The following is a 21,188-nucleotide window of genomic DNA, read 5'->3' on the forward strand; positions in this document are numbered from 1 at the left end:
GCAAAAACCTGTGAGAGCCAATGAAAAAAATTATAATTCTGACTGGTTTCCTTTATTATTGTTGTCTGCCCACACATTCTGCAGCTTGGAGTGCATTTCAAATCCTTCTAAGACTCCTCTTCATGAGTTACAGAAATATACACAGAATAAAACAGATGGTAATTTAAAAAAATTAAGTCATCTTACATACTACAGGCTAGACAGTTCAATGTAATCGAAGATGATAGCCCTGAAAAATTCGACGGTAGGATTTTAAAGTTCAGATGACATAGGTTTGTTCACTCTTGGTTTGTTTCAAGTATTACTGACCTGTATTTGAAGTCTCTCCTCAACTCCTACTGCATTATTTACTTGAGCAGTAAAATGTGAAATATGAAATATGCAATGTTGATGACAAATGTCTCAGAACATTAGGAATAAGATCAATGAAGAGCAAAGTAAATCTAGAACAAGGAAAGGTACATTTATTAAAAATAAAAACAGTAGACATTTTCTGATAACAAAACCATTTAGAATCCAAAGACATCCAATATACATTGTAACAACGCACATGTATTAAAAAAAAAAAAAAGACCCATTAGTAAATTTTTTTTTTTCGAACTTTAGAAAGGAAAAAAGTACTTTGGCTACCTCCTGCTGGAGGTCTGCCCCCAAACACAGCACGCAGGACCAGCATCCGCCTTCAAGAGCTCTGCACTGCAGTGTGCGTTCATTCCGTGAACACAACGTTTCTGAATAAAATCTATTTCTGTAGGGATGATCCAGAACATAAGTCAGTGGCTCCATTTCATAAAAAATATTCATAGGCTGCATGAGCAGTGGCAACCGTTTTTCCAAAATCTTCAGTTTTAACAAAAAGTACAGAATAAACTAAATCTAGATGTTTTCACATTATTTCACATGAATATCAAGTACTGTGTAAAAATCTATGTAAAACCTTAAGTTAGCCAAAACTAGTGTCTTTAAACTTTAGATCAAAGTTGTTCTTCACCCTTTTACCATGGCTGATAAATCTTTTCTGCCTTTGTTATGAATAATGTTTGTCAAACCAAAGAACTCTGAAAAAGAATGTGTAATCTTGAAGGAAGAGAGTACCAAAGATGTCATTTGACTTCAGTCCTAAGACACACACAGTTCCTGCTGGACAGTGGACTGCGAGAGTTTATTATCTTCAGTCTTCTCGTGTCCTGGGGCATGACAAGCAGTCTTCTTCTTAAATAACCGAAGACTCAATCGCAGTAATTCATTGTCTACCACTGGAGCACTTGTGTAAGCCTGTTTCACGGTGCCCTATTTGAAGAAAACAAAAACAAATTTTAAAAGATGAGGGGCGCCTGGGTGGCTCAGTCGGTTAAGCGTCCGACTTCGGCTCAGGTCATGTTCTCACAGTCTGTGAGTTCAAGCCCCGCGTCAGGCTCTGTGCTGACAGCTCAGGGCCTGGAGCCTGCTTCAGATTCTGTGTCTCCCTCTCTCTGACCCTCTCCTGTTCATGCTCTCTCGCTGTCTCAAAAACAAACATTAAAAAAATTAATGTATGCTACGAGTTGACAAAGGCAGGTTAACCTCTAACAAAAATATTAAAGTGACAAGACAAATTAATTTGGGATGGATATTTCAAGACAAACTTAAGAAATGTTTTCGGATTCAAGAAATCTTAGAAAAGAAAGCTTTGAGGGGCATCTCTTGCCTAAAGTTGGCATCTACAACAATCCCTGACAGGTCATCAACGAGTTTTTATTTCCAATGACAAAACAAACAGCAATCACTGCACGTTTTTGAACATGTTGAAATAAAATCTCTTATATAGGGCTGTACGCTAATTCAATCTTACTTTACATGACAGCCTTTCGAACCTCTGAGGAGAAGCACTTGCACTCCTTTCTGGTCTGTCCATGTTCTGTCTGTAGAACGTGGGCTCCAGGAGTGAACAAATTCTCTAGAAGACAGCTGATCACTGCAGTCCACTGAGAAAGTACTACCGCCCTTCTGTTAAAATGCTTATCTCTATTACTGCAATTTAAGGCCACATTAGCATTTTTGGAAGTTGTCATAAAATTTTGTTAAATGTTCTCCAAGTGTGTTCATAAATGAAAGAAGGTAAGATTTGACTATCTTGGGCATTCTGCCATTTCTCTTCTTTCTAGGATCCTTAAAAGAACAGTGGTTCCTCGATTACATGTGCGTTGAAAAATATACATGTTGTGATACAGAAAACTGACTTTTTATGCGTAGTTCTGTGTTGACACTTGGGTACTGATTCACATAACCATGACCACAATCAGAATAGAGAAGTTTCATCATTCAGAAAACTCCCTTTGTGTTCACACCCTCTCCCCAACTCTAACCCCTGGCAATCAGTGATAAGGTCTCTGTGATTGCTTTGCCGTTTCCAGAACATCAAATAAATGGAATCGTACACTATATGATCTTTAGAGACTTGTTTCTTTCAGTATCGTGTTTTTGAGATTAATCATATTGTTGATAGTACTTACTGACAGTTTGGCTATTTTTTCTTATAAATTAGTAACCGGTTATACAGATGCGTCCTAGTTTATCAATTAGCTACGTAAAGAACACTGGGGTTGTTTCCAGTTTTTGGAGATTATGAACAGACCTGCTATAAGCTACTGTGGACAGGTTTTTATATGAATGTAAGTTTTCATTTTTCGAAGGTAAAAACCTGGCAATAGGGATTACTGGGTCATAGAGTGAATATTCATTTCCCCAAACAACCACACTGTGTTCCCACGTGGTGTATCATTTTGCATTCTCACCGGGAACACATGGTAGTTCCAACTGCTCTACATCCTTGCCACGGGGTTCGTTGCTGTTGGTTTTTAGCTACCGTAACAGGGTCACAATGGTATCTCATTTAATTTTTAATCTGCATTTGTTAATGGCTCAAAATGTTAAACATCTTCTCATGGGCTTATTCACATATCCTCTTTGGTGAACTGTCCATTCAAGTGTTGCCCATTTAAAAAAATTGGATTGCTTTTTTTTTTTACTGTGAACTTTTCAGAGTCCTTTACACATTCTAGATATAAGTCCTTTCCCCAAAAAGTGGTGTCCAGGTATTTTCTCTCAGTATCCTGGTCTTTTCAGTCTTCATCTCTTTCACAGAAGTTGTACATTTTGATGAAGAACAGGTATGTCAAAATAAAAAGTTCAATTAAAAAAACAACCCATTTTTAGATCCCCACCCCCCGTCAGATTAGTCCTACTTGTGTGGGTTTATGGGTTTATTTCTGGACTCTGTACCATTGGTTTTGGTGTGTGTCATCTCTGGTGCCAGGACCACATTATCCTGAGTACTGTGGCTTTACAGGCAGTCTTAAAACTGGGAACTTTGAGTCCTTCAACTGTATTCATCTTTTTAAACAACTATTCTGTGTATTCTAGTTGCTTTGACTTTCCATGTAAACTTGATTTTGCTGGATTGTGTTAAATCTGCAGATCCATTTGGGGAAAATTACAATCTTAACTGTATTGAGTCTTCCAATCCATGAACAAGATGTACGTCTCCATTATTCAGGTCATCTTTGATTTTTTATGTCAGGGTCTCATAGTTCTCAGCACACAGACCCTGCACCATGTTCTGTTAGATTTGTATCTAAGTACTTTTTGCTGGGGAGCCACTAAAAAGTATTTCCTACCTTTCAGTTCCCAGGTGTTTCTATACACTGTTAGTATATGGAAATCCAATTGCTTTGCGCATGCTCTGTATCCTGTGGCCTTGTTACACTCTTAAGTTCTGAGAGTGTTTCTGATAAATTCCTTGAAAACTTTCACGTAGGCAATCATCTTGTCTGTAAATACAGTTTTACCTCTTCTTTTCCAATCTGTATGCCTTCTACTTCCTTTTCTTATTGAACTGGCTAGAACTCCCAGTAAAATGTGGAACAGGGGTAGTGAGAATGGACAGCCTTGCCTCGTTCTGACCTCTCCGGGAAATATTTCAAACTTTTACCCTTAAGTACGATGTTAGCTACAAGTTTTTGGAGATGCGAGTCAAGACTCTTTCTTATTCCAGCTTACTAAGAATTTTTATTGCATAGGAATGCTGATTTTTCTCAAGTGTTTTTTTTCTGCATCAATTGACAGGATTAGGTATTTTTTCTTCTTGGTCTGTCGATATGTGGATTACACTGAATAATTTTAGAATACTAAACTAGCATATTAAACCAGCCTTTCACTCTGAGGATAAATGGTATTTGGTCACGGTGCAGTACTCCTTTTATATATTGCTGGATTTGATTTACAAGTTTTGAGGATTTTTTATGTGTATGCTCATGAGTGATATAGATCGGTAGTTTTCTTGTGATGTCTTACTCTGGTTTTGATATCCGAGTAGCTGTTGTCCTCATAAAATGAGTTGGGAAGGATTCCTGTCTCTTCAATTTTCTGGAAGAAATTATGTAGAATTGGTGTTATTTCTAACTTAAACATTTGGTAGATTTTGCCAGTGAAACCATCTGAGAGTGGAGGCTTCTTTTCCAATAAAAACCAGACCAAAGCAAACCGACACAGACGATTCAAAGATGCTTGTGGATTTTAGAGCAATTGATCCATTTCTCCTAAACTGTCGAATTTATGTGCATAGAGCTGTTTACAGTATTATCCTTTTAATATCTATGAGACTTGGATTAGTTTTTTTCATCTCTTCAGAATTTTTCTACTAATTTCTTGTGGTATTCCTTCCTTCCTTCTGCCTGCTACCAGTTCTATACATTCTTTTAATACTACAATACTCAGCTGAGACTTCAGCTCATTTAAAGTGTTCTTCAGCCAAGTGTTCTCTTGGTATCCTTAAACTATCTTTTCTGATATGTATAATTTATATATTTTAAAAATCATTCTCTAAATAAAGAGCATGCCAAAATACAAGTTCACTGGCTTTCCACTTTTTTTCATCTTCTGATAAGAAGTACCATTTTCCTTGATGAGTGGTCCTATTCTGTATTTTGCTTTTACAGTCCTATATAATTTTCTTAACATCTTTCACGAGGCTCTCTTATATCTGAAATTAATTTTTCTTCAGTTGGGTCTCTTCAGGTTTTGTGTGAAAATTTTTAACGCTGAGCAATCAGAAAAGCTCACAATGCTTTCTTCAGGTGGATCATTTAAGACATTAATACTGTGCCACTATAACTTTTTATAACATGTCACATGCTAGTTAATGGTCTGTGCCCTGTACTGAAGGATTACAAGGTTCTGACAATGGCTCTCAAGGAGAATTCTGCAAGGGCGTTTTTGGTTGTCACCATTTCTGAGAGGCGCTATGGCATATTAGAGGAGGAACCGGGGAATGTTACAATATATTTTTTACGAAAAGGAGGCAGGATTCTGGTGAGACTGCAAAACACGCAGCCTTTTTCAACCCAAGTCCTCTCCTTGAGCAAACAGAAAAATTTTCAACTTCAACGCCTGAGGATGGAAGCAAGTCGTACCATTCCAGACACTTACAAGAGAAGCTGACCCATTACCTACGTGCTTCAAGGCTCACTAGGACTCAATTCTCTTAGGGACATTTCCAGCTGAGAAAAGCTGCAAGGAGAAATGGGCACCTAGGCAACAGCATGAGGAGAAAACTAAGTAGTACGTGAAGTACATGAAATGGGAGTGCAGAGGAGAAGGATTGTAGCAACTCTGTCAGGAGTGATTCTGAGCCAGGCCTTGAACTAGGGAAGACTTTAAAAGCTTCCTATTCCTTGTATCTGTTTCCATTTTAATCGCTGCAGTTGAGTTCATCCCTCTGTTTTTCATGAATTTAATTTCTTCTGCAAATGCGAATCTTTTTCTTTAGCAATGTTGTTTTAAATGTCCCCAGGTAAAAAGCTAATGAAAGTTTCTCTAACCTTTTAAACCAACTCTCTTAGGCTTTTTAAAGTTTAGACATTTTCAATTTCTCATGACCAGATCTCTTCCAAATCTAATTTCTATTTTATGTTTTATTTTATTCTTCTTAAGTAAATGCTTACATACACTCACCTGTATTTATTTCCTTTCTTCTGGCTTGGTACATTCTTATAGACACTATTTCTTCCTAGAAATATCCTCACCACTCTGTGTCTGGAAAACTTTTTTCTCTGATGTTCAGTTTAGATAATAAAACATACTAGAAATTTACTTAGAGAAACTTTTCACAAATGAAAACGTTTCACAGAAAGAGACTATTTAAAACTCTTTATGCATCAAATTTTGAATAACAAATTGCTATTCGACACAAACGTTCATCAATACTCTTGAAGTAAAATGAAAACCATTACAAAATAGAATTCTTCTTTCTCCACGTGTAAAAGACTAGGAAACCAAACTCCTAAAAGCAGATAATGAGACCTTAATCTCACCTTAAAGCAATCAAATGAAAAATATACCATCCATACTTTCCAAGGAAACAGTACCTTCTCATTTTTAACAAGCTGCTTCCGGATTGCTGAATCCCGTCTGAAGCATAAGGCTTTACAACAGGGCCCAAGATTACTAAGAAGACTTGCTCGCTCTTCTTTTCGTAGTAATGCAGCCATGTTGAGAGCCCCCAGTTCATGTTCAAAAAGACTGTCTGCATCTTTCAATAAAAACAAACAGGCATTAAGTTTTCCTAAAATAGGAAAGTGTTGCTGGCTGCTTACATATTCCATTAAGTTTATCATAATGCTGGTGAAAATTATTTTATATTAAAGGCATATATACTTTATTAGGTCACAAAACACGTCTCAATGCATTTAAGAGAATTGAAATCCTATCCTGCATCTTTTCAGAACATGAAAGTATAAAACTAGAAATTAATTACAAGAATAAAAAGCAAGAAAAAAACCACAAACACATAAGGCTAAACAACATGCTACTAAAAACAACCAATGGGTTAACAAAGAAATGAAAGAGGAAAAAAAAAATACATGGAGACAAATGAAAATAAAAACACAACAGTCCAGCATCTTGGGGACACAGCAAAAGCAGTTCTCAGAGGGAAACTTATAGCAATACAGGGCTATGTTAAGAAACAAAAATCTCAATCCAACCTTGCACCTAAAGGAATTAGAAAAAGAACAATGCCCAAGGTGAGTAGAAGGAAAGAAATCATAAATATCACGGCAATGACAGAGACTAAAAAGATCAATAGAAAAGATGAATGAAACCAAAGGCTGGTTCTCCGTAAGAGAGAAACAAAACTGAGAGTCATCAAGAAAAAAAATGACAAATAAATATAACAGAAATGAGAACAAGAAACATTACAGAAATACAAAGGATAACAGAGTACTATGGACAACCTAGAAGAAATAGGATCTGAACAGACCTATTGCTAGTAACAAAACTGAAGTGATAATCAAAAACTCCCAACCAAAAGTCTAGAACCAGGTGAATTCTATCAAACGCTTGTTAATAAGTTAATACCATGTCACCTCAAACTATTCCCCCCAAAATAGGAAGGAAAGCTTCCAAACACATTCTATGAGGCTAGCATTACCCTGATATCAAAACCAGACTAAGACACCACAAAACAACAAAACCATAGGCTAATATTTCTGATGAACACAGATGTAAAAGTCCTCAACAAAATATTAGGAAACCACATTCAACAACACATTAAAAGGACCGTTCATCACAATTCAGGGGGATTAATTCCAGAGATCCAAGATGGTTCAATATGCAAATCAATCAATAGGATATACCACATTAACCAAACTAAGGATAAAAATCGTATTACCTCATGGGTGAGGAAAAAGCATTTGACAAAACTGAACAGCTGCTCACGATAAAAACTCAACAAAGTGGGTTTAGAGGGAACGTACCATAACATTAAAAAGGCCATATATGAGCAACCCACAGCTAACCTCATACTCAATGATGAAAAACTGAGAGCTTTCCCTCTAGGATCAGGAACAAGACAAGGATGCCCACTCTTGCCACTTTTATTCAGCACGGTACTGGAAGTTCTAGCCACAGACCGGAAAAAGAAATAAAAGGCATCCAAATTGGTAGAAAGTAGTAAAACTGTCACTGTTTGCAGATGGCATGATACAGTACACAGAAAATCCTAAAGACTCCACCAAAAAACTCCTAGAGGTAATAAATGAATTCTGTAAAGTTACAAGAAACAAAGTTAATTTCCCGAAATCGGTTGCATTTCTGTACTCTAATAATGAAGTAACAGAGAAATTAAGAAAACAACGCTGCTTAAAATTGTACCCAAAATAATAAAATACCTAGGAATAAACTTAACCACAGAGGTGAAAGACCTTTACTCTGAAAACTATAAAACACTGATGAAAGAAACTGAAGATACAAACAAATGCAAACACACACCACACTCATGGATTGGAAGAATACTGTTAAAATGTCCACACTACCGAAAGCACACTACAGACACAATGCAACTGCTATCAAAATATCAATAATGTCCATAAAACTAGAATAAACAATCTTACAATTTGTATGAACCACACAAGACCCCAAATAGACAAAGCAATCTTGGCGGAAAAAGAACAGTGTTAGAGGGATCACCATCCCAGGTATCAAGCTAGAATGTGCAATCTAAAAAAACAAAGCAGAAACAGACAAATGAATACAGAGAACAAACTGATGGTTTCCAGATGGGAGAAGGGTGGGGGATGAGCTAAAAGGTATGCTAGTAATGGAATAAATAAACCACAGGAATAAAAGGTACAACGCAGGGAATGCAGTGAATGGTATTGTAACAGTGCATGGTGACAGATGGCAGCTATACTTAGGGTGAACAGAGCATAACCTCAGAGTTGGTGAATCACTGTGCTGTACAACTGACACCGAGGCTAACACCGTGTGCCAACCATACTGCAATGAAAACATTCAAGAGGCAACATATTCTCTGTGAAAGATCTTGAACATGTGGTTATGTTGCTAATCTCAAACAAAAATAAATATTCAGATAGCCACTTGAAGGTGTAAGACAAGTAGCCTAGGGGGAAAGAATTTAGACACTGATTACGGTCTCTTACTGGGAAGAAAGGTTGGAAGTTAGAATTAGTGAAATCGAATTCAGTATATTGTTTACCATCAACTATCGCATAAAGTCCCGGAATAGATTTCAGGACTTTATTATAGCAGCATTCAACTGCAGTAATACGACTACCTTTTGTGATCTCTTAAAAAAAAATCAGGTAAGTGATGATTAGGTATTAAGACAACCAGCAAATTTTATCGTAGATTTGCTCACTGTGAAAACAACGTATAAATAAAAATCACTTAGTCTTAAGTTACAACATGCAAAGGCAGGGAGGAAACACTTAAATCTCTCCTTAATTCTTCTATTTTTGTAAAGTTTGATGGAAAATAAAGAGGTTGGGTTAAATAAGAAGTCAAAATAACAGAACAGGGCCAGTCAGTAATCCAAAAATATAACACAGTAAAACTTCACAGCTAGCATTCTACAAGCTGGCCAGAAGTACCAGATACCGCTTCTTTGACAACATAATCAAACAGGTTATTGTTGGAGTCCACAAAGGAAAATGGTAAATATCACCTAGTAAAAACACAACAGACACATCTGACTGTTTCACTTTCATTTCCTGAACTGCAAAGCACAGTGAGATTAGAGAATTAACAAGAAACTAGTCTCATGTAATATATCTAGTCAACAGGTCATATACCTGTCAAAAGGTACAGAATGTAAGACAAGTGTAAATAAATATAAAGAAAAAACTCAAAACCAGTTTGCAAACTTCAGTGTCTATCGGAATCATCTGAGGAGCTTTCTAAAGTACAGTGCCAGGGTTCTACCACTGCATCTACAGAATCTCCACAGTTGGCTCAGGATACCTAAATGGGAAAAAGGCAGTCCCTCAGGTGATTCAGAGAGAACTAAGCTTCAGGCAAGCAGTGACATAGTCACATACACATAGTATTAAAAAAACCTAAAACCCCCCAAAATATTAACTACCATTCCACTGTAGATACAAATACAGAAGAAATGTGCACTGAGCCCACCTTCTTCCTGGAACAATGGTCATGATGACAAATTTCTTTTTATTGGAATCCTTATCGTTCTCTTCTTTAACAAAAGAATACAAAACACACACTTGCGCACCTCCCTAGAAAGTATAACACGCCCAAACTTCCAGTCTCTTCGTGGTTTTGAAATGACTACCACAAAATTATTCAAGAGACTTTTTTTTTTTTAAAGTAATTTCTGTGCCCAACACGGGGCTCGAACTCACCAACCTGACATCAAGAGTTGCAGTCTCTACCGACTGAGCCAGACAGGTGCCACCTTACTTGTTTTTAATCTATCACACTCCACACAGAAAACTTAGGCAAAGGCAATTTAAGTTTCGGTATACTTATAAAGTTTACGGTGTTTTTAAAATTACAAATGGGATAGGGATATACTTTCTTCAGTATTGGGACACTGAAATAGACTGAATAGGACAGAAAAAATCAGTACCAATTATTTTACAGATACTTATTGAAACTGTGTGTCAGGTACTGTTCTAGATAATAGCATAATCAGTAAGAACAGGTCATTGTACAATGGATACAGCAGTATACAAAGTCCCATTCCTTAGGAAACGTATATTCAGCTTCCTGTATCAGTTCTCTTGTTCTCTAATTAGGAGAGGTCTGATTGGTAAGCAACAATTAACCCCCCTTTACGATGTATGTCATCAGGTTATGGCCAAACTATATTTCATAGGTAGCAAAGTCATAGGAGCAAACTGCTTTAGAGATGGGTGAGATCTTAGGGCTTTCATTCCATTATTTAATACCCACAGGAGTTACCTGCTTAAGGTCAAAGAGCCAACCCAACAAGGCAGTAAAGAGCAGGGGCAGGAACCTAGGAGTTTAGTCATTTGTCAAGTTAACACATATTCACAATCATAATAATTTATATGTTTCACGCATATGTTTCATTCTGTATTTATTGGGACGTGTTAAAATCAAGACTTTTGCTGCTTACGCTAACAGTTGAAAGAAAAAACATGAAAGTAATAAAACAATTTTTTTCAGGGAGACTAGGTGACTCAGTCAGTTAAAATGCCTGTCTCTTGGGGCGCCTGGGTGGCTCGGTCGGTTAAGCGTCCGACTTCGGCTCAGGTCATGATCTCGCGGTCCGTGAGTTCAAGCCCCGCGTCGGGCTCTGTGCTGACAGCTCAGAGCCTGGAGCCTGCTTCGGATTCTGTGTCTCCCTCTCTCTCTGCCCCTCCCCCGTTCATGCTCTCTCTGTGTCTCAAAAATAAATAAACGTTAAAAAAAAAAAAAATGCCTAACTCTTGATTTCAGCTCAGGTCATGATCTCACAGCTCCTGAGTTGGAGCCCCATGTTGGGCTCCGCTGTGACAGTGCAGAGCCTGCTTGGGAATCTCTCTCCCCCTCTGTCTCTGCCCCTCTCCCGCTTGCTCGCGTGCTCTCGCTCTCAAACATTAAATTTTTTTTTCCATTTTTGTATCAGTAAAAATCTTAATTTTTAAACCTTTACTCTCACAAACATGATATAAAATTAAATGTCGTTGCTTTCACATTTTATCTCTTCCTTCTTTTTACCACCCAGTCATTCCCCTTCCGTTGTAATGAAAAGCTGTTGCAATAAGGTCTAAAATCAATATGAAACTATTTTCAAACTAAATAGTAGTAGTCACTATTAAGTGTCACCACATGTCAGGAATCGTTCTAAGTATTTTACTTAAACCTCATTTGCTGCTCCTAACAATCTTATGAAGTTGATGGGGTAACTATTCCCAGCTTACAAATGGTGACACTAACACACAGAGTAGCTGGTAAGTGTGTGCCTATTTAGGAATCCAGATCATCTGGCACAGACACCAAGCTTCTACCCCCTTTGTTAAAGGCTCAACCTAGACATTTGCATATGGGTAGAACTCCCCATTTCCCAGGGGAAAGGGTTGCCTTGACACCCAATTTGTTTAGATACGAACGAAGCCCACTTTTCCGGGCTCTGCTCTGGTTAGTTCTGGGAACACAACTAAGAACTTTACTGTGCTATTTCTGCAACTTTTTTGCTTTAATTTGCAGAGTCAAAATTCCTTTTTAAATTTCTGAAGAAGATTTAATACTGAATATCAAGTGATTCCTCAAAAAAAAAAAAAAGTTCCTATACTGGGAGTGCTATGTGAAAACAAAGAACCCTTCTCAAAGGCATCTTAATTAAGTTGCAGCAGACATTACACAAAGTAGAATAGGATTACCTTTGGGTTTTTCTAAAAGTCTCTGACATGTTTCTTTGACTTTGGTGAAGAGTTCAGAACCTGCCAACTTTTTAGAAATCCCCACTCTTAGCATAACAGCTCCAGGTGTGAATTTTAAGAGGGCAGCCCCAGGCTCTCGTGGTTCTTTTGGATGCTTTGGCATAAGACCAGACCAATCCACATCTATCACATCTAATGGATCTGTAAAAAGTTAAGAATGGGATTTTGTTTTTACATCAAGAAATAGCATTCTTGTTATCTTTTGATAAACAGAAACTGCAAAACATAGAAAGCATTAAGTAACAAGTGTTTTAAATGAAAAATAACAGTCTTAAAATGAAAGCTTTACTATAAAGACTAATATTTAGAATCTAAGGACCTTTCCAGTAAAAAAAAAAAAAAAAACCTCACCAAAAGATAACAGGCAAGCAAACAAAACCCAAGCGCATTCCTACAAATTTAATACTGCGAACAAATAATCCATCTACTGACAAGGGACAATTGAAAAAATTAACAGTAATGTTCTATTTAATAACATATAATAAAAAAGATATACATACCTTCTACATTAGTAGAAAATTGTGAAGTACAAAACAAATTAAGTCAAAATAAAATTTTAACGTTTTACATTCCCCAACAAAACAAAGACCCGCACTATGATATTAAAAAAAAAAAAATTATAACGGGGCGCCTAGGTAGTACAGGTGGTTAAGCATCGGACTCTTGATTTCAGCTCAGGTCCTGATCCCACCATGGTGAGATCCAGCCCCGCGCTGGGCTCTGGGCTTGGAGCCTACTGATTCTCTTTCCCCCCCTCTGTCTGCCTCTTCCCCCACGCGTGTGGGCTCTCTCTCCCTCAAACAAATTACAACAAGCAGACTAACTGGGACGTTGCTTCAGGCTGTGGTCACCAGAATAAGCTCTGGCGGAGTGTACGGTTCTACACTATACAAGGGAAGATAATTACTGAGTTGAGAAAATTGACAGAGGTATATAGATCTTGCATAAATGTAATTTCAACAATTATAAATTTTGAATGACTGTTTCAGAAGTTGGCTTGCGGCACCACGACCGTGAAGCTTTGTACCATACATCTACCATCCGGAACATTGCTGGGCAATCAGTATTCGGTTAGATTCCAAGTTATATAACATGAATTTCAACTTCTGGAACGGAAATCTTAGAATTTGACTATTTTAAAAGAGACCCTGTCCAATTCGTAGGCAATGTCGACTTAAAAGTGTGCTGACCACACAGACTGTGATTTTCATTGTATTGGCCTTTCAGTCTCAAATAAAACATAGAAAGAAAAATTCTGCCTTTCATTACTTAGCAATGCCTTAATACCAAAAATCAGGTCATTTTTACGTTCAACCACCTTTGTAAATGATTACCTGGCATCTTCTCCTCATCCTGTTGGTCTTCCCTCTTTTCAGCATCACCTGCTAGAATTTCATCTAGTTCATCATCACTGATTGGCTCATATCCTTCTCCAGCACCAGATCCTAATGAATGTGCATCATCTAACTTGGATTCGTCATCTCCTGTTTCGGAAAGATTTATCTCATGTCAAAGAGCACACGGGAGGGACATTTAAGTGAAACCAAAGAGGAAGAGGCTGTGCACACTAAAATATTTGAAAAGCGTTTTTTTCCTTAGAAAACTACATTTCTTAATATTCCAAAAGAAAAATTAAATTTTAAGTGCAAGAACACAGTAAAAACAGCAATACCGAAACAAGTTATAAGATTACAATTAAAATGTGACAAAAGGTACCGCTAACTTATTAATTTTGCTTCTGTATGTTAATGTTTTTATAATAAAACTTTAAGTAAATCCAGACAAATTTACTAACTTCAAAAGGATGTAGTAATTTCTTTACTTAAATAAACTCATTAATTTAAAAGACTTGCAAACATTAATAATTACATTTATTTGAAAAATTGCCGCTGATTCTCCCTCTACCTCCCAATTCATCTCCCTATCCCAACTCAATTTTAAAGAGAATGCTGTAAGAAATTGAAAAATATTTTGTTGGTACCACTAGCATATATTTATCTTACCAATCTTTCTCAATTACTTAGGTTAGGCTTTGTCACCCAGTGAGTTAGCTGTGAACTGAAAAGTACCCTGAAACTAGAGAGTATGTTTAATATTTCTAATCAGTTATCCACACACTTTACTGAGTTTACAACACTAGGTTAGCAAAATGCAACAGTATGCTTTACAGGTATAAATGTGCAGCAAATAAAATATAATAAACTATGACATGTTTCTGGTCATTGTATAATTTTCTATTATGTTCTAGAATAATCTCCCAATTCACTTCTAAGGTAATCAACTTTAATGACTTCATTTTACAAATATACATCTAAGCATAAAAGCATATAATAGGATTTGTATTTTTTCAAGTTTATCCCACTCATTTTCCTACTTTAGGTGAATAAAATTTTTCATCTCACAGTAGGTAATTCACCTATAAATTTCGATGCTATGTTATGTGTGATCACAACCAGTGAATGCTGTATTTTAGGGATGAGGGGCACTGACTCCAATCACAAGAGAGTTATTATGATTATTTCAATTATATTCAATTAGACTCCAAGGTTATACCTCCATTAGTACTATGGCTCAGGATTTGAGGCTATTTATACTCAAAATTGAGATGAAAACATAATGTGAGGAAACACTGAGATAGAAATGTTTTTGTCAAGTAGAAAAAATATAACAGCTGCTGTATTGGAACATAATCTGATCAGATAACCAAGAGATAGTAAAGATGTTTATAGTTTCAAAAGAATGTGCACTTACTCTGGGCCCAATGTTATAATACAACAAATAAAAAGAATAGTGAAATAACTGCTGCTTATATACAAGTACCCTAGAAGTTTCTTGAGGGCTTGATATCAGAACAATGGTGTTAAGCACTGGTACCAGAACTGGACAATCCCACGGAGGCAGAATTTCCAGGACAATTTTCAGGGAAGCCATTACTCTTGTTAAGCTAGCCTATATAATTCACCAAAGAATAAGACGTGGGTATATATATGCACAGGCAGAACATATTTTCATTCATCAACCATTTACTGCATCCGTGCTATAGTCCTGATGATAAAGAAATGAAAAGCTACGGTCCCTAACAAAGGAGTAGAGTATAGTGGGGACAAAACCAAGGAAAGATAATTGTAATACAGCGTGGGGATGCTATAAAAGACATATAGACAAGGTGCTATGGCAACCTGAATAAGTACCGTTAGCAGAGAAGGCTTCACGGAGGAAATGATGCACAGACTGGGAAATGAAATCTGAATAAGGGAAGATAAGAGGGCAAACATCTACCAAGCAAAGGGAAGAGGGAGCACAAAGAAGGCTGGAGGGCAGTGCACGGAGAGAATTCAGAGGCATGAGTGGTCTGTACTAGACTGGGGGTGAAGAAGAGAGTGGAGGCAGTGAACAATGATGTTCCCCACAGCTGAGGCTGGCTCTTAGTGGGCCAAAGGGGAAATGCATTTTCAGGGAGTGTTGACTGTTTCGTGTATTTGTTCTCAACTGCCCTGGAAAACAGAATCACTAAGAGTTATCTGAATCTGTCTCTGAACCAAGAAATAACTTCCATTTTTATGATTTTTTTTTTTTAAATATCTAAGAAAAGAAGGTGATAACTATTTTTTACTGCATCTACCTTTTATTTCATTCAGGTGAATCTGAACCAAGTATACCATGATAGTACAAATCAGGGGACCACATTTTTGAAATATCACAGGGCTTTTCCTTATGCATATCAGAACACCTTCACGAGAAAATATTTTATTTCCTATGAAATCTGAAAAGGAATGGAGCAGATAACAGACAACAAGGCACTCACCTTCCACACTCTCAGTTCTCTCGGCTTTGTTTAGATCTTCAAATCCCTGCACAGATCCTAGATCTTTATCCATTTTTTCTTTATCCAAAGCAAGACAGTCTCGGGAAGTGCCTTCTAGGTCTCTTTCATGTTCACTCTCCAGTTTTGCTTCACTGCGTTTTACAGACTCTATTTGAGAAGAACTCTCAAAAGTTCTGTCTCTGTCTCTGTCCCTGTCCCTTTCCATAGAATCAGGAATTAGTCTCTCTCTTTCCCTGTCCAAATCTCTCCGTTTGTCTCGTTCTCTCTCTCGTTCCCGCAATCTATCTCGGTCCCTGTTCCGTGGCCAATCTTTATCAGCATCTCGGTCCCATTCTCTCTGTCTTGTGTCTCTCCTCTCTCTGTCCCGGTCTCTATCATGCTCATATCGATCACGTTCTTGAAGCCTATCTCTGCTATCAAACGACCCGGATCTTGAATGGACCTGTCGATCTGATTCAGGAGAACTTCTTCTTGAACTATGGCTCCTTGAATCCTGGCGATCTAAAATAAATATACAAAGAGTTTACACAAGGTAAGAAATAAAATGCTTCACTGCTGCCATACTTGTATCAAATCACTGTGTTATGCACCTGAAACTAACACTGTATGTCAACTCTACTTCAATTGAAGGAAAAGAGAAGGAAAGAAAAGAAAAAGGGAGAAGAAGGAAGGAAGGAAGGGAGAAGGGAAAGAAAGAAAGAAAAAAAATGCTTCATTTTAGGGTCCTTTAAAACTTACATTTGATGTTTCCATAGTCCCAATTATTCAAGAAACTCATTTTAAGGAAAAATTGTAAAGTGCTAATTAAAATATGTAAAAGCAAGGGAACATGTAATTTTCCACTATAACCACAAAATATCTTCCGAGAAATACATACATAAAATGGGTAAGCATTAACGGAACTGATCACTTCATCATCTGACCTCTTCCTATCCCCTATCTTATTTTCTGTGGTCAAAAGAAAAAGCACTGGCTGCAGGAGGAAGAGCAGGAAGGTTAAAATTTCAAGCATCAGTAAGGAACCTGAATACGTGAGCCCTCTGCCAAGATATACTACTAACACCCTGATATCAAACTGATGGACGTCACTCAATGTACCTCTATTATAATAATGTTAGTGTTAATGTCGTAACAGGTAACATTCTGGTGGCATGGTTAAGCTCTCAAGTTTCTTAAAATTTAAGGCAGTATATAATGTAACCAATGTCTCATTTACGTTAAAGTTACAATTTGTATAAAAGAGAAAAGTGTATAAAATACACTAAGACAGGAAGCACTGGCTAGATTAGAATTCAATTTTATTACCTGAAGAAGTACTTCGACTGGGCTCTCCACGCTTTAACTGATCAATCCTAGACTTCCTCTCTCCTGTGATCTCCAGACTTTTTGTTTTCTCTCTATCTCTCGAGCCACTATGCAGTACTCTCTTTCGACCACTTTGGTCATCCCCACTTCGATGGGCGGAATCATTGGACGGGGAGCGGAGACGACCAGACGTATGGCTCCGATTGCTCCGATTGCTGCCGAGGCTGCTACTCCTCTTTTGATCCAGCGGCTTGCGATGCGGCGCATCTTCTATAGTGACGTGCGGCGCCTCCACCTTCTCGGCGCGGGTTCTATGGCACTTCCTGTGCGAGTCTTCACCGGTGCTGTTGGTGGGAGCGGCAGACGAGGAAATGCTGGGGGCGGACGCGCTGAAGGCGGCGGAGGCCGACGAGGAGAGGGCAGCAGAGGCGGTGGTAGAAGCGGCAGCGGCGGGAGGCGGAGGGGGAGGAAGAGAGGACGGGGAAGGAGTCCTTCCGGGAGTGGCAGCCGTGGCGGCGCGCTCCGGGTCCGCCACCTCCGCCCGGTCAGGCACGTCCTCGTCAGACCAGTCGCTGAACGCCGTGTCTTCCTTTTTCTGAGAATCCTCCAGACCGCCATCCTTACCATTGGACAGGTCAACCAATTCCTCTTTGGCTGTTAGAGGGGGCGTCCGCGGGCCTCTCTTCTTCTTACTCTGCAGGACGGCTTCTTCATCAGAAATATCAGAATCGCCTTTGGATTTCTTACGTTTCTTCTCTATACTTTTCTTCTTCTGGCCCTTTTTTGGTGAAAATACTTGACCGTCTTCAGATGCTGTCTCTGTGTTACCCCTCTCTAACCCAACATCCTCCTCCTTCTTTTTCTTAACAGGTTTCTTCTGAATTTTGGCTTTTTTCTTGTTCTCATCATGAGCTCGATCAGAGGCGTCTCGCTCGTCAGACGGGTGGTGTCCCATCATGTCTTGTGGGCGAGTTCTTGAGCTTTCCGGGATTTCTGTCTGTTCTCTCTGTTTATCTACAGAAGAAACTTTCTCTTTAAGCTCCTGCTCTTCATAGTGCCTTGAACTCTCTTTTCTTTCCAGTTTACGATCTTCCTCTTTCCATCTACCCTGCCTGTCTTCTGGAAGGTGTGATGGACTGAGAGAACGAGACTCTTGAGGTCGTACAACCTGGCTCAAGAGTCTATGTTTTTCATCTATACAAAAAGATGAAAGCAATCACACTTTCACCAGGTAAACAACGTTGCATTTACACAGAAATAATAATAGCCCAGCCTCTCACTTTTCATTTTAAAACTTTAAAAACGGCAATAATTTCACGAAAAATATGGACTTACTACCAACAGGAGATGACCGTGCCACTACGATAAAGTAACTGTATTCCTAACATATACTTTAGTCACATGAGCTATTCAGAGGCAGCAGAGCAAGAAAAATTTTAAATCCCACTTCATCATTTCCTGTTAATGCCAAAGAATGGTCTCATGGTTACAAAGGAATGTGGATACAGAAACACAGAAGACAGGTTCTGCTTACTTTTATCATCTCCACTGTTGTAGGTGTCACTGTCGGGAGAATGTTCTCGCCGGCGCTTAGGTGACTGACGAGGGCTAGGACTCCCTTCATTTCTATAGCGCTTCCTAAATAGGACAAATATAGTTTAGAAAATTCCAGAGGATGAAAAAGAGATTTCTTTACTAGTTTTCAGTATTATTTCTTTACTATAACTACAAAATATAAGTGTAAGAGAGCAATACTGTGAGAGCTGTATCATATAAAAGGTGTTCAGCATGCATCTTGAATAAAATTCTTCACTTCGTTTGTTAAGACATACAATTGTGATTTAAAACACATGACAACAGGTCTTTCTTCATCAAATCGCCAGATTTAATAATTGCATGGTGGTAACATATAAGAGAGGAATTAATGTACCGTCTACTAAAACTTACTCGTTAATTTTATCTTTTATGATAAATACTTTATGCTGGGAAGCCAAATGAGAAAATCAGTATCTGCTTTGGAGTCAAAAAGATATGAATGCAACTTACAGCCATGTTACCTATTAGGTAACCTTAGGAAGTTCCTTGAAATCACTGAACCTTAGCTTTCTCATCTGAAAATGGTGGGAAAAAACCAGGGTCCATCTCATAAAATTGCACTTAGGAATAAATTAGTTTTATCATAAGCCTAGTGCTAGTTATGTTGTGAGTACACTGTAAAAATTGGTTCCTTCCTTTCTCTTAAAACTAAATCACTTGCTTGGTGGCAAATTAATAAAATAATTAAAATGTTCACTATATTTCTTATTCTTTAAGTTAAACATTAAATGACTAGTGATTTATATCTCTGGTACTTAAATTATTCTAGTGAGTTCCTGTATTGTCAGTAAATTTTGACTACCTTTTTTTTTTTTTTTTTTTTAAACCACTGTTTATAAATACTGTGGTCAAAAGTTATGAAACATACTGCAGCACACATATCTCCCTCACGGCTCATTTACATAAATGAGTAACCAGGGTTTCGGAAAAAAAAAGAGATTAGTGTGACAACTTACAGGCTCAAGTTCGTACAGTTCCCTATCCAAAGCTCCTGCTATCATTAGGCCGTCTATTCTCCCATTCTTTGAATCTGGGCTGGCCCACCGGCTTGCTATGACAAGAGGATGTGGTGAAAGTGACAGAGTGTAAGTTTGGAAAATCAGGACTCAAGATGCATTGCAGCTTCTGCTTTTGACCTCTTGGCATGTTTCTATCATTATATGGAGAATTTAGACTATTGGAGAATGAAAGGTCGTGTGGAGGAGAAATGAGATACCCTAAACAGCAGCCAGCACTAAATGCCAGGCATGAAGAGTGAGGCCAGTTTGGGTCATCCAGACACAGGTGAACTGCCAGACCCACCTCGGAAACATGAGTGACCCCAAGTAAGATCAGCAGAACTGCTCTGCTGAGCCCAGCCCAAAGTGCTAATCCACAGAATGATGAGATGACTGCCTCTTATTTTAAACTACTAACTTTATGTGTGGTTTGACGAATAGCAAGAGGTAACTGGTATATTGAAATAAAGCCAATAATTAAAATGTACAAAAAAATAACTTTAATTTCTAGGAAGTATCTATAGAAATAAAATTAAGAGTAAAATAAATAGTATGGCAAGTCAGCAAACAAAACTTGCATAATAGGGGTTAAAAAAAAGTTTTGGGTAAATTCAACTACTGAGATGACAGTACAATTGATAAAAACATCAAGATATTAATCTCATACAGCTATTGTTCTAGAGCTGTTTGACTCCTAAGTTTGTGGGGTCCTTGCAACGTTTGGATTGTCCAACCATGAAAAACCAGAAGGAAGTTTTGCTACTGTAAGCAGAGATCAGAAGCATGGAAAAACGAAATCAAAGCACAGGACTGCATAATAGATAAATAACAAAGATTTCACAATTTTCATCTTAGAGACTTTAAGGAGGTCAGAGAAATATGTATTGTATGCCTACATGTGTTAAAAACAGTATCTGAATTTTATGTTAATGTAAGATTATTTATTAATGGGGAAAGGGAAGCCAGTGGATGTGAACTACAGAAAACCCTGGCTGCAGATTGAAGGGAAGCCAAGACCTAATAGAAGCAGCCTCCACTTCTGTGCCTTGTTCTTTGTCCACAGTCATAATCTACAACAGCAATGATGAAAAACAGCCGAAAGCAGGGAGCTGTATTCACCATAATTCACATGAGCTAGAAGCAGAAGCAATGGAACTGAATATATAAATTATTTCCAGTTTGTTTTAGCAAACTTAACCATACCCTTTATCCCAGCTGGTA

General features: G+C 37.9%; 1 protein-coding gene across 9 annotated transcripts in view; it reads right to left on the reverse strand.

The window, feature by feature from the left end:
• Positions 1 to 442: 442 nt before the first annotated feature.
• ZC3H13 (zinc finger CCCH-type containing 13) overlaps positions 443 to 21,188 on the reverse strand; it is a 96,474-nt gene continuing 75,728 nt past the window's right edge. For all 9 annotated transcript variants that reach the window (XM_078433519.2, XM_078433521.2, XM_078433516.2 and 6 more), the window contains 7 exons: positions 18,908 to 19,011; positions 17,374 to 18,567; positions 16,048 to 16,569; positions 13,577 to 13,726; positions 12,183 to 12,383; positions 6,405 to 6,568; positions 443 to 1,290 (listed from right to left, as the gene is read on the reverse strand). In XM_078433519.2, coding sequence (XP_078289645.2) covers positions 1,120 to 1,290; positions 6,405 to 6,568; positions 12,183 to 12,383; positions 13,577 to 13,726; positions 16,048 to 16,569; positions 17,374 to 18,567; positions 18,908 to 19,011 — 2,506 coding nt within the window. In that variant the 3' untranslated portion in view covers positions 443 to 1,119. The remainder of the gene's footprint in view (positions 1,291 to 6,404; positions 6,569 to 12,182; positions 12,384 to 13,576; positions 13,727 to 16,047; positions 16,570 to 17,373; positions 18,568 to 18,907; positions 19,012 to 21,188) is intronic.

Source organism: Panthera onca, chromosome A1, assembly GCF_046562875.1.
Source record: "Panthera onca isolate mPanOnc1 chromosome A1, mPanOnc1 haplotype 2, whole genome shotgun sequence".
Lineage (NCBI taxonomy): Eukaryota > Metazoa > Chordata > Mammalia > Carnivora > Felidae > Panthera > Panthera onca.